The sequence below is a fragment of the Poecile atricapillus genome, chromosome W, assembly GCF_030490865.1.
Source record: "Poecile atricapillus isolate bPoeAtr1 chromosome W, bPoeAtr1.hap1, whole genome shotgun sequence".
Taxonomy (NCBI): Eukaryota; Metazoa; Chordata; class Aves; order Passeriformes; family Paridae; genus Poecile; species Poecile atricapillus.
The window spans coordinates 42673696-42687873 of NC_081288.1; the positions used below are offsets into that span (position 1 = coordinate 42673696).

The window sequence follows — 14178 nt, forward strand, 5'->3', positions numbered from 1 at the left end:
TAACAGCACGTTGCTGGGTTTTGGTCTAGATCAGGTATCACCTGGCTGCAAGAGTGTTGTAACAAAAGGAACTTTTCATCCCATACTCTTAATCCACCTGAAATCCAGGATATGCCTCCTCTGTTTGGATCACTGGTACTGCTCAGTGATCCTGCAGCATTGCTGATGACAGGACTGCAGCCCAAGTGCAATCAAGGAAAAGCCAGGAGCTGCAGCTTTCATCAATGGGATTTTAAACAAGGGGTTTTCATGAGTACCAAGACACATTCTGCTTGACATGCTGGCACAAAGTCAACACGGAAGAATGCTGTGTCAGGAAACTGTCATGATATTTACAGCAGAAATTAAACCCTTCAAATTTTCCTCTGAATGAAGGGTTCACATATAGTTGTTTGATTACATAAAATTAGATAATTTCTATAAATGTGAGGATGTTACAGACAATATAAAAATAATCACAACATAATTGTTAGGCAGGATGAAGCTCTTATAAGAGTGCACTCCCAAAAGTGGCTCAGAAAATTAAAAAGCTTCATCTGTATTGCTATCATTATTTTCAAATGACATTCAAACCTGCCACTTTGAATTTCTTTTCTGTAAAAAATAAAAGGAATATTTAATCATCACAACATTAGTCTCCTGTTAGGACATGGCTGTGTCAGAAATAATTTTAGTAGTGAGATTTAAGGCCTTTTAGTCAAAAGGAACTGCCTGTAGTACTGACAGAAATTTGACCTGTCACAACCGGGTCCTGGACTCTTTATGGTGCAAATTCTGGTTTATTTGATCGGGGCCCGTCCCTGCCCTTCGTGGGAGCTTGCTTCTGTTTTAACTCCTTGTAGCCCAGCTTTCGCACACCTGGGTGCGGGGAAACTGGCCGCTCGGGAACTGCGGAGGGAAAGGGACGAGCCCTTGTGACTGCAGCGAGCCGAGGGACCCGCGGCACGGCCACGCGGGGGCCGAAACTCAGACCCTCGCAGCGGTGCGGAGTTTCACGGAGTGTCACGGCCACAACCACAACTACAGCCCCAGCCCCGCTCCCGGCCGCAGCCCCCGGCCCGCTCCCCCGGCGTGGGGCCGCTCCGGGCCCCGGCCCGCACCTGGCGGGCGAGAGGCGCCGCGCCCGCCCCACCTGGCCCGGCCGTGCCCGCCCCGCGCCCTCCATTGTGCGGCCGCCGCCTCGGGCCACCTGCCGCCGGGCAGCGCTCCGCGCCTCCTCTGCCTCCCACAATCCCCCCGCCCACCCCCTCCGCTCCCCGGCTGAACCGGGGCGAGCCCGCGCCTTCCTTCCCCGCCTGCCTCCCTCCCGTCCCCCGGCTGGCGGAGCTCCGCCGCCTCCCCTCCCCCGCCCTCTCTCTCCCTCCCACCGCGCGGCCGCCGCCCCTCCGCCGCTGCCCGCCGGAGCCACCGACTTCCCCCGAGCGCGGGTCGCCGCCGCCTCGCCCTGCCATGAGCCGCCCCCCGTCGCCGCCGCAGCAACGCTGAGCGGGCAGCGCGGAGCCATGCCGGGCTGGAAGAAGAACATCCCCATCTGCCTGCAAGCCGAGCCGGAGCGAGGTGAGCGCGGAGCCCCGGGGGCGCCGGCCGGCCGGCCGCCGCCAGGGAAGGCAAGGCGGGCGGGCGGGCCGGGGTCTGCGGCGCCGCCGGGTGCCCCCTCCGCAGCCCGAGGCCGGGCACGGCTGCAGCCGCCCCGCGGTGGGACGGACGGGCGGCCGGCCCCGCGCCTTCCATCTTGCTCCGCCGCCGCGGCGGGAGCGGGGGCTGCGGGGGGCGGCTCCCACGCCGGGCCGGGGGCCGCGCCGGGCCGGCCTCAGCAGCAACTTTACTTTTCTCCGCGGTGCTGCCGCCCGCGCTGCCCCGGGCCGGGCATTTCCAGCCGGGGGGACGTGAGCCGGGGGGGCTGGAAAGGTAGCTCCGAAGTGACTTCGCGAAACTTCCCCGCGTGTGGCTCTGCCGCGGGCCGCTGCTGGACCTGTCCCGTCTGTCCCGGTGGGCGCCGCTGAGCCGGCAGCGATCGCGCCTCGGCGGCGAGCGGTGCCCGCAGGAGCTGCCCCGGGTCCCGACAGCGGTCCCGGGATGGCCTCGGGTCCCCGAACCCCGCCGTACGGGTCGGTGATGTCGGAAGCGAGATGGTTCCTGGTCACTTTCAAGAATAATCGATCTATTTATGATAGTAAAAAGGTATCTTTGCCCCTTCCTCAGAGAAGGCTTCTGTCACGGGTGGGTGGTGTGTCCCTTGCACCGTCTCCAGCCTGTGAGTCAAAGACAAAAAGGCTGGGACATTATTAACTCTCAGGTATGCCGGTCGAATTATGCCTTTGATTTACAGGTTAGTTCCGTGGTAGCGTGTGGAGACCTGAGGCAGGACATTTGGGTTTGGTTGCTGCCGTGTTGGATAGCTGGCTCTCCTGCTAGGAACAACAATTCACCGAGTATTAAAAAGGAGGAGGTTCTGTTTGCTGTGTGGAAGAAGTCTTGTTCCCTTGCATTGGAGGTGGAGGTCTTTTGCAGAACTGCTGCCCTTCTGACTAGCAAATCCTATCTCTAATGGGAAGTTCATCCCAAACATATGACATCACGAAAATAGTTGCCGAAATGAGCGCAAGGTATTTCAGCTGTGGAAAGCGAGTTTATCAGTCTTTACTCTTCGTAAATACATCATTACTAAAATCGGTGGTCATATTTCTTTGTGTCATGAATGCGTGTAGCAGAGGAATCGCAGAAATAGGATGGATGACAGTTGTCAAAATATATCAGACGTGTTTACAGATGAGGGAACTTTAGAAAGGGTCTAATCTGGCTGTGTCAGAAACTGGAAAGATTTTCTCATTTCATTCTGCATAAAGGTTGTGTCATGAGCTGTAACATGCAGACTTGTCTTTACTCAGAGTAAACAATGGTGGTGGGTTTGCTCTGATGGGTTTAATGTCAGTTAGAATACTGATTTGTTAACACTTCTTGTTTATTCCTATTTCTCTTTAACCTCTTTCATCTTCATTATGAAGCCGAATAGATTTATATGTTAATCGTCTTACCACTGATGCTTTTCTTTATTGTATTTCAATTGTGTAAATAAAAAAAAAAATCTCTACTGTGCCTAAAGTAAATTATTGCCTTCTGAAGTATGGTGCATTGTACAGTGCTTAAGTTTAGCTAGTAATTTAGCAGGATTCCAGTCACTGGAACTTTCTTGATTTAGACTTGAAAAAATATTAAATGATCAAAATATTTAATCAGTATTGAATTTAATCGTTCTTGAGTATGAAGAATAGATGAAATAAAGCTTTCAAGCTAGACAGAAAAACTGCCAGGGCAGTAATGAAATGAAGGTGCATCTTTAGCTAATGCAGGAGTTTAGTGTGGCATTGAGTAAAAGGCAATTACAAATACAGTTAAATTCTGGTTCAGAGCCAGTTGTGCTAACATCCCCCTCTTCTGTTTCTAGAAAATATTTCCATTCAGTTAGTCTGCAGAACGTTTTATGTACATTGTGCTATCAGAAGACTTTTGTGAATGTAAATACTGTTATTTTAAACTAACAGCTGATAGCTTTCTGTGATTTAGATACAGAGTAATACTGGATGTGAAATATCTAGTAATTTAAATTGTATTTATGTCACGTATACAAGTGTGCCTTTATTTAAGATATAAAATATCCATTTATCCATCCCAAATGCTTGTGTATATAGGATAAGAATACTCATACAGAATATAAGAATAAGAAACATTTAAATGCTTGTGTATGTTTTTTGATTTTATGTTCCTGTAATCTAATTGTTTTAATCAGTGTTTTGTTCCTGTGAGAGGAGCTAGTCTTTATTCAACTCTGTGAACACCAGTAGGACTGACTAGTAGTAATTTTCCTGTATAATAACACAGACCTGCTAAGTTAATTTGGTGCTGAAGTTTTTTGGTGGTGATCACTTGTAAAGCAAACTACAAAATGAAAAGACATAGAACAACCCATCGAAACCAGAAAAGTACCCTGCAACCACAAACCAAACAAGATCTCAGAAAAGTGAGCAGGTAAGTAATGCCAGTTTATCCTTGTGCCTCCTGCTGGCTTTCCCCTTCAGGGAAGCCTCCCCTGCTGGCTTTATTATATCCACAGTCCATACCCTCCCTTCTCTGTCATCATAACAGGTACTGTGCAGCTCTAATTTCAAGTCTAGTTGTAGCAGCTCATTTCAGCTGGAAAAAGTCAGCTCTGGAGGTGCTGGAAAAACTGGGAAGCCAAAGATTTTCCTGTGGTGAACTATGAGTGGTTTGTACCAGACTGTTTTCCCTCAGGCTTTTTCCCCTGAAATGTTTCAGGCTTTCTTGAGAGCTCTGTGTCTCCTTCATGCAACTGTAGGGAGCTGCTCAGGCCCTTGGGTCCTCAGCAGTGGAAGGAAGGAAGTTGTGGGTACTAGGATGTGAGGCTTGAGAGGTGGGTGGGTTTGTTAGAGGGGATGTGGGGGCTGTATTCCCAAGGCACTCCAGCACAGAGGGTTCACTGGGTGCCGATACTCTTTTCTCACTCCAAACCAGTGCAGCATTGTTTTGGGGAGCACTTCAAGGCTGTTGTATTTCCCTTGATGCTCAGTTCATCTTGGGTGTCAGGAACTGGATGGCGGTGCTGCCACACTGCAGTGCAAACCACAGAATGTTCTGGTGCAAGGAATCAGCTAAAAAACTACCCAAGGAGCTGCATTGTTTTGGTGTGAGGAGCTCTTAGGATATTGCAAACGGTGATAACCTTGTGCAGGCCTCCTGAGTTTGCTGCAAGTGGGGTTATTTTAGTGTATTGGTATCCTTGTTTGCCCCTTCCTTGCTTCAGAGCCCCCCTTCTATATTGAATATCTGCTGCAAAAAGTCCTTAGCGCAGACTGTGATCGTTGTTCTTACGAGTCATGCGCTGAAATGGAGGTTATCCAAAAACTCGATAAAATCAGAATTTTGCTAATGGAAATTGGCCAGTCTTGCTGAAATGAAGTAGCAGAGACATGGTCAACGCTGTTGGCTCACCTTGGCAACAACTGATATTCTGAGTAAAGGAGAATAACCTGGGATAATGTTTCAAGCATCAGAACCTGTAGGGTTTTACATCTGTGAGAGTACTTTCTGGTGGGGAAGATTGTCTTCTGAGGGGTGGCAATCAGTGGTATTTCAACAAGTATTTTTAGATGTCTTGACTGTGGAAATTATGTGGGATACTTACGTCAACTTAAAAAAAAAATCATATTGTGCTGGTTTTCAGTGACTAAAACCATATTTAAAATAGGAAGTGGAGAGCTGCTTTTCTGTGTGTACTGCAGCACAGCTCCTGATATTCTGCTGCCTGCTCTGTAATTGAACAGTACTCTGCAGTGGCTATGCTGCTTCTGGCTCCCACTGCCACAATTATCACAAGAAGTACTTTCCTTCAGAGGAAAGAAACTGTGCTCTGTGTTAAGTAAAATATTTGTCACATATACCTGATCCAGTGTACTCTGTCAGTTCAAAAATGACATGAAGATGTGCTAGTGTAAGACAGTGTCTTTAAAATTCAGGCTGCACTTCCCTCCCCAGTTTTCTGCCCAAGGTGTAAAGCAGATCTTGTTGTAAACCACCTAAAACATTTCCTGGGATGACGTCTTTGTAAATACTTTAAGAAGAAAAATATTACTGGAATTAATTTTGTTCAATATTCATTCTAATCAAGTTAAATGAAGGTGTTTTGTGGAACTCCTGTTTCAAATTCATAGTTGATCAAGTTTGCCAGGAGTACAGAAAATACTATTTGTACATCTTGTTTGCTCACTGTGGGACTGCTTGAGATTCCTTAATGTACATGCATGTTGATTTTAGAAATTAAAGCATCTAAGTATGCTTTGGTCTTGATTTTATTTTTTAAGTAGTATTCCTTCTGCAGTTGATTTTCCTCTGTTAAATAGACCAGTTAGGTCAAGGAAGAAGGAAATACTGTATTTTTATTTTCTGCTTTTCTATCCACCATTGCCAGTCAGGGAAATCAGGTGAACTTCAAGGAAACGTTTTAAAGGAAACATTAGGAAATGTTTTAAACCCCAGGACTCAAGGATAAAAAAATGCGCAGGTAATTTGTGAATCCTGCCTTAAATACAAAGCTAGCATGTTCTTATGGAAGATGTGCTGACAACAAGCATCTATCCCTGAGGTTACTGCTGCGTGAGCTTGTCTGCTCCTCTTAAGCTGGAAGAGAATCAGTTTCTCAGATAAGGGAAAGATATGTTACTGAATTTAATCATGTTATTGTGGGTTAGCAATTTGCATCTGATCCAGTGAGGCCACTTCACAGTGGATATGCTTCATGCTCTTGCCAGGTACGTGTTAAAAATCAGCTTATTTTCAGCCGAAGGCTGAGGGGTGACTGTTTTTGTATTTCAATCTTTCACCTAGTAAGGCAAGAGGAATCTTTTTCTTCTTGAGCTTACATGGATTCTTGGAAACTGAAGAGAGCTGCAGACCTAGGATTAGAAACCTTGTACAGAAGCTTTCTGTCTGTCTTTATCTGTTTTCTCATGTGTGTCACGTGCTTCCTGAAAAGTTAAAGTATAACCCAGACGGCAAAAAACTTTTGTGAGGAGAGGATGTGCTCACAGTGGCAGCCCTAGCAATCAGGACTGGGTGTTGGGGATGAATGTTTGGAAAGAGATGCATGAAAGATCATATTTTACCCAAGGGAAAGCATTGCCTAGACTTAGTGTGGCATGCAGATACCAAATATGTGAACAGGTGAGACATTTGGTCAGTTGTGGTGTGCAAAGTGCGCTCTAGTTGGTTACGTGTAAGGTGAAGAAGCGATAAGGACAGAAATGGAAGGAAATGTCAGGTTCTCAGCTACTGACACAAGAAGCTGGATTTACTAGCTTCATTCCTCTCCTCCTGTAGCATCTGAAGAGACCACTAAATCTCAGATTGGAAAACACTAGGAGATAGATTATTAACAAAATGCAAATTACAAACTGTATATATTTTGTTCTTGTTGGGACTTCTGCCTTTTCATCTCAGTCTTGACTGAACTATGTCTTGGACATGGCTCTTTCTCCATCTGCTAAACTGAGTGTTGGTGAAAACCATTTGCCAGGTGGGTTAAGATGACACTCTAGAGCTGGCTTTCAGCAGCATGCAAAGGGCACAGGCGTGCTGTTTTTTCATTCTTTCTCTTAAAACCAGCTGCGATGGGGAAGATGCTAACACAAGGATGGAAAAAAGGCAACAGTGGCTCCCTACTTTTAGCATGAAAGGAACTGAGAGTGGGCAAAAATCGTCTACATCTCTTGCCATCTGCATAGCCAAGTTAACAGCGTTTTATGACCAGTAGTATTAAAAGAATTTGTTAAATCTTGTAAGATCTTCATGAAGGTCTGGCCTTACTGATAGCTGAGAGATGATTATCTCCTGTGTCTGGGTCATAACCAAGGTTTTTTCACCTCTTGTAGAAAGAAAGTGTGAGATAAATGGAAATGAATGATTTATATTTTTGGCAGAGGCAAAAGTAGTTTTTGTTCATGTTTGTAAGAAATGCAGTTAGATTTGTCAGCAGAGAGTGATGGCAGCAAACACTCCAGCTTGCCTCAAAGAACTGCGACATGTAGAATTTGAAGCAGTAACAATATTTGCCACTGACAGGCACAGTTGCTTTTTTGTTGGTATCTGGGAGCTATAAAGGGTATAAGTTCTGAACAACAAGTTTTTGATCAGAGTTTCTTGCACACTGAAACTTTATAGACACGCATAACTGGAAATACAGAAGCTTCAGTGTTAGATCCTTCAGCAATTTACATGTAGACAACTTCTCTTGAGTCTCGGTGCATAATTATATCCCTACTATGGGTTGTTTTTCTAATATTCAAGATGATCTGAGCTGCCACAGCTCTAGGTTCTCCCTGATGAGCTGTGAAGACCATGTTGCTCTCCAGTGGTTGCGGGAGGTAAGGCTTGATGCTGCACCTTTGCCCCACTTCTTGTATCTGAGTCCTCTTTAGCCATGCTAATACTTTTGAAAAAAGATGCACTGAGTCAGCAGGTATCTGTAAGGGTCTGATGATTGTGGTTGTGAAATTTGGATGTGTTTGACTGTTTTACCTAAGTGTTTTGAATTTATGCACATTGAAGTTCAAAGAGTACCATCCATCCTGACTTAAGAAAAGCAGACTAATGAGATGTGTCAGCACCCTGTGTGGATGGGGACATGGTGATAACCTGCTTAGCCTTTCATTTGAGCAAGATGAATGTGAGACCCTGCAAAATTCAGGGTAGAATAATAACATTTATGTCAGATACAAGTAATCATGATTACTGTATCACTCTGCCGGTTTGTTTTTTTGGGTTTTTTTTGATTGGTTGGTTGTTTTTTTCTGAGTTTCTCTTTCTGCTAGCATAGACTGTGCTGGGTGGCTGAGGAACACAAACTCACAAACTCTTGTGTGTCCTCTGGTATGAGGCTGCCAGCTTTATTATGGTTCTGAATGATATTGATGGTCTAATGTCTGGGTTTTTTTTCAAAGTCATTATCAGTGCAAGTTCTGTGTGTGACAGATTCGAAGCAATGTCCTTTGCTTACTGTTGAAATAGTTTAATGAGACCATTCAAATAGAACAGACAGGTAAGCAAAGGGTGACAGTTTTGGTACCAATGCATATTCCACAAGGAGTTTTGTTGTCTTTTCTGTTTGGAAATCACCACAGGAATTGAGACTGCCTGGCATGACTGACTCAATCTCCATCCTTTTTGTGCCCTAATTTCTTGTTATTAGCAAAAATCACCACTGAGAAGATTCTGCTACTGTGAAGAAAACTGCAGAGAGTATTTTAACAGTTTTACCATCTTCTTTACGCACTGAAATCCCACAGATTCCAGAGTTCCTCAGTTTCTTCATGCAAGTTGAAATCTTCTCTCAAAAGAAGAGAAATTATTCCCTGAAGTACGGAGATGTAATGACAACAGTTAAAAGTAACCATCAGTGAAACTTCCCAGATTTTGGTTTGATTTATCAGTGGGGTAAGACTGAAGTTTTAACACCACTGTTTTGTGGGCTAGTAAATTTCATGTTGTATAACTGAACACAAACATTTCCTTATTGAGAGATGGAGTTTTGAATGTTGTAAAGTATTGCCAGAATGTGTCTTCTCAGTAACTGACTTTCCTAGGAAGGTAGGAGAATTTAAAATAACTGGTTTTGTTTACTAAGCCATGCTGTGTAGTTAGCACTTTCTTCCTGAGGCAGTTTCCCAGCAGGTGAATGTACAGTGAGATATGGTCTCTCTGTCCCACACTGCAGTGTGTGAAATAAAAACAACACATTTACATGTAATCAACAAAATAAAGAGGAACATATCGGTGACTGGTGTGTAAGTGAACCAGATCTTTTTTGATTTCTGTGGATATCATTTGGTGACACAGAGGTAATGCCAGCTTTTCTTCAATTGCCTGACATGGAGACAGGTGTTCTGCAGTCCAGCAGTTGTTTGTCAGTTTAGCAGCTTCTGCAATGGGACAGTATTAATGAGAACAATTTTTGTAGGAAAAAAAAATAAGAACAATAGCTGCCACTTTTGGGGGGGCTGTAATAACAGCTGACATAACACTGAATTCAGCAGTCAAAAGTATCTGTGTGATGTGTTTTGCATAGGCAAGAAGAAACAAGGTCATAGGAAATCATTATTGGAATAGAAATAACAGATTTGTGGAGTACTTGAATTGTATTAATCTTTTTTTATTTAGTTTATTGTCTCTGTGGACCAGATACTAAGTCCTTTGTATTTGTTGTATTTTGTATTTCTGTTGCAAAGAGCAGCTTCCCCTGCTTCTTTCACCTTGATTACCAGCTCCCCTTTCCTAAAGGTGAGGAGCAACCTGCTGCTGACAAGTGCTGCCTCTCACCTGAGAAGTTTTTTTGGCATCTGAGCAAAGCCAAAGCCGTTCCAAGAAGTGAGTTGTAGCAAGCTCCCTGCTATGCTTTCTTGAAATCTCTTCAAAGCATTGGTAACTGGTTGGATTTTGTTGTCTCTTGTACCCATGCTCCCACAACAGGGTTGAGACCTGAGTTTGAGAGGAGGCAGTTGTGGAATAAACACATTGTTTTACTCTGACAAAGGTTTAATCTCAGTGGCATTTTCAGTGAAGTATTTAGTTGTTTTTGTGTTAGGAATGGATTATTTACAAAACAAATGGGCAGGAAGTAGAGTGGTAGTCACAAGGGTAAATACTCTGGGGAGTAAAATTCACTGCCTGGTAAATGAATGCAGTTCTGCTGAATTCTGAAGGTTAATTCACTTGTGACAGCAAATTTACTGAGCCCTTGTACCTGTTAGTGGAAGCTGTTTCTTAGTCCAGGCTCTCTTCTGAAAAGTCAGAGAAGACTGTTGCCAAAAATACATTGCTTCCGTCATGTATATATACCAGTTTTATTCTTCTGTATTTTTACATTTTTCTGGATCATATTTGTAAATGCCTCAGTGTTATTGAATGCATTGAGAAGTTTTGAGCCTGAGCCTTTCAAAACACCTTATGCATTTGTTAAAGCTTCCAAATTTCTGAGGAATATACCTGTAATTGACTTTTTTTTTGTCTAATGTTAAACTTTGCCACACCAAATGATATACCCAAGATGTGGGCTTTAAGTTAACTGTGTTGTTAAAGATTCTATGTGCATCATGATTTGAGGAACTGAAGAAATGTCTCCTCTCTTACAGAAATGTGTTTTGAAATTACAATTTGTAGTGCTTTTAACTTCACCTCTTATTAGGACTGTTTGCAAAATGTGCAGGCCACAGAAATCTGCAGGATTTGCATGTCAGAAGTGAAGCAGTTGATGAAATGCTTTCAGCTGGGGTGTGGGCAGCTCTATGGAGAGGGGAGAGGAAGAATAAAATGGATAATACAAAAGGATAATTCAATATCTTTATACTTGCAGCTTTTGTGAGTCAATAACTCAATTCAGGAATGTTATGGGCCTCAAGCACAAAGTGTTAAAACACGACTGATGTTTTTTATGTATTCATTTTTATTTATTGAGAGAACACATCTTGTGACTTAGATTTCATATTATCTTGATTTGAATATTATAGGGCTCTAGTATTCCCAAGCTTTCCTATCATTGCAGCCACTGACAAAAATGGTGCACTAACTTGGGCTTCTCTTATGGTCGCTCTTATTTCCTGTGGCTTTCTTGAGCGCACTAATCGTAAAGTTTTTGAATTTTCCTGTCTGCCTAAGGTGTTTCTTTCACATGTCCACAGATTAAGGCATGCAGTGCAACCTGTATTTGTTTAAAAAACAAATCAAAAATATCAAGAATACTATATTGTAGTATTCTTTTATTATATCTTGTATTCTTATATTAATGTATCATTCTGTTTAGATACATTTCTGATACATTCACTTCTATTTGTTTCAATATTTAGTGTGAACTGGTTCCTACTTTTCAGGATACTTTAAAATGAAAAGAGCTTTAATTTTCAGATAACTTGCCCCCTGCCATTAAAGATATATTTTTCAAACCAAAGAAAGAAGATTCAGCTGCTGGCTCTGAATTCTATTTTGTGCTTTCATCAAAGATCAAGGTAGTAGGTAAGTTGTGCCTTAAACCATGTTCCCATACATATGTTTCTTTTTCGCAAAGTGATTGAAGTAATTTTAAAAAACACAACCTCTAAGAATTTTGTGATGTCTTCCTCAGGTTTAAATATAGGAAACATCCATCTAGGTGAGTTACGGATTCCTCTGTCATTTAAAGAACTAGTCTTGAATATTTTTTTTTTGCCACCTTATAATAAACATCAGGCTACTTTTGACCTTCGTCCTTTTCCTCCTTTTCCATCACTCCTTTTTTTTTTTTTTTTTTTCTGATCTTACCAGGGTTGGTGCTATTTTTTTTCTGACCCTTTTTTGTAATTAGGCATATTTAGTTCCTCTTTAACTGCAAAGAAAGGAGTCAGCACAAAAATTAAAAATAGCTTGATTGGTCTGTTCATTGAAACTGAACAACTGTCTGGTGTTTAAGCTTCTACTTTGAGGAAAAGTAGCCTTTAACTGAGTTATTTCAAGTGTTGCTTATTATTTCCATAGTGGAAGTTGCATGAAATAATTACATAAAATGTCTTTTTTAATATGTATGGTTTTGCTTTCATTTCTTAAAATGAAAATTCAGTTTGTTTATATGAAACTTCTAAATCTTCTAATTGACAAAACAGGATTTTGTGAATTCATTATAATTTTTTGGAAAGCTGATGCTCAATTATAGACTGTTGCCTACATAACTGTGATACTCAGAGTTGTAGTTACACACATGTAAGGCTTTGCAAGGTTAAATGTAAGCATTTTCGTGATATTTAAGAATATGCCTTTTGTTGTATGCCGTGTAAGTAAAGTACAATACACAGGGAGCAGAAATGAATGCCTTTTTCCTACGATTGTTTCTTACAGTATTCTTTAAATAGCACAATTTTTATCCTAATGTAATGAATCTGTGTGTTTAAGTTGAAACACATAAATTAGCATATTGGCATGTGGATTCCAGTTAATAATCGATAGCACACTGAGGATTAAAAGAAAAACAAAAACTTGTCATGGATTGACAATATGTCCGAAAGATGTCTGTTAGCACAAGGTGCCCATGAAAGGGTTGAGCCAGCAAACTGTCCTGCATGGAGTGCCTAATCCAGCAAAGTATTAAAAAATATACATATTTTCTGGGTCAGAATACAACCTAGACTCTAGCAGAATGAATGGATGATGGATCTGGTACCAGTTAATTTGGTGCTCATCTGAGAAAGTTCTCTAAGTCCAGGGTCAAGGTCACCGAAATCTTTGCTGCTTAAGTGTACAGATAGAATCATAGAATGATTTGGGTTGGAAGGGAATTTAAAGGTTAGCTTGTTTGAACCCCTGTGCCATGGACAGGGACACCTCCTACTAGACCAGGTTGCTCAGAGCCCCAGGCAACGTGGTCTTGAACAGGGGCAGGGCAGCCACAGCTACTGTGGGAAACCTGCTCCAGTACCTCACCACCCTTTCAGCAAAGATCTTCTTCTTAATAGCTAATTGAAACCTACTCTTTTTCAGTCTGAGGCTATTCCTGCTTGTCCTGTCACTGCAGTTCCTGATGGAGAGAGAGAGTCCTCCTCTGGCTTCCTTGTAGAGCCCATCTGGATACTGGAAAGCTGCTCTGGGCTCTCCACACAGCCTTCTCCAGGCTGAACACTCCCAACTCTCCCAGTCTGGCTTCAGAGGAGAGGTGCTCTAGTCCCCTTGCTAACTTGGTGGCCCTCTGCACTTGCTCTAGCAGTTCCTGTCCCTATGACAAGGGCACCAGAACTGCACACAGTACTCCAGCTGGGATCTCAGGAGAGCAGAGGGGGAGAATCACCTCCCTTGACCTGCTGGCCATGCTCCTTTTGATGCAGGTATTGAGAATGAATAATCCTTCTGAAGTTAGTGTGCTTAAATTTATGCCTGTGACTTCTATGCTTAAGTAGATCAAAGGGTAGTTCTAAAAAGAAACCATTTATTTTCTTTAATTAAAGATCGTTCTCATGATATGTTCTAATATCTGTTTTGGGGGGGAAGAGAAAGGCAGTATAAAGGATTTAAAATACTGTAAAATTTTTCCCTGTGTTTTTATTAAAATACTGGGGTTTGTTTCCAGAGAAAATGTAAAATATGTTTTTATTTTGTGGTATTTCTCTGCTTATTCCTCATAATCCTTGTTGGAAGAGAAGTTAGATGTGTTTAACTGCAGGATGTTAGACATTCTTTATTTCTGGTGGAAAAACTTCTTTTGTGGTCACTGAAAGCTGTTGCATTGTGAATGTAAGTAATGTGCAAAAAATGTGTACTTAGAGCTGGCACTTTTATCACCAGAAGTAACACGTACTGTGTACCCAAACCCACTGGGTTTTCAGAGTTACCTGATTTGTTATCACAAAGAGGTTAATGATTCTATATCATAGTAGAAGGAACAGTCTTTGTAAGAGTGGAAATATTGAGAGGGTTGGATTTTTGACATTTTTTTTTCAAATTTTTCTTTAATGTGAATTCTAAAATCCACAAACTTTTCCCTACTGTATATTTGACTGTAATAGCACTGAAAGCAGAAATTATCAATGTACAAAATAGGGTAGCATCTTGGTTGAAATCAATAAGAATTTTCTGTTAAATTTGTTGAAAGTAGGA

General features: G+C 42.3%; 1 protein-coding gene across 2 annotated transcripts in view; it reads left to right on the forward strand.

Moving 5' to 3' along the window:
- Positions 1 to 1401: 1401 nt before the first annotated feature.
- LOC131591740 (glutamate receptor-interacting protein 1) overlaps positions 1402 to 14178 on the forward strand; it is a 311658-nt gene continuing 298881 nt past the window's right edge. For both annotated transcript variants that reach the window (XM_058862751.1, XM_058862756.1), the window contains exon 1: positions 1402 to 1557. In XM_058862751.1, the coding sequence (XP_058718734.1) occupies positions 1503 to 1557 (55 nt within the window). In that variant the 5' untranslated portion in view covers positions 1402 to 1502. The remainder of the gene's footprint in view (positions 1558 to 14178) is intronic.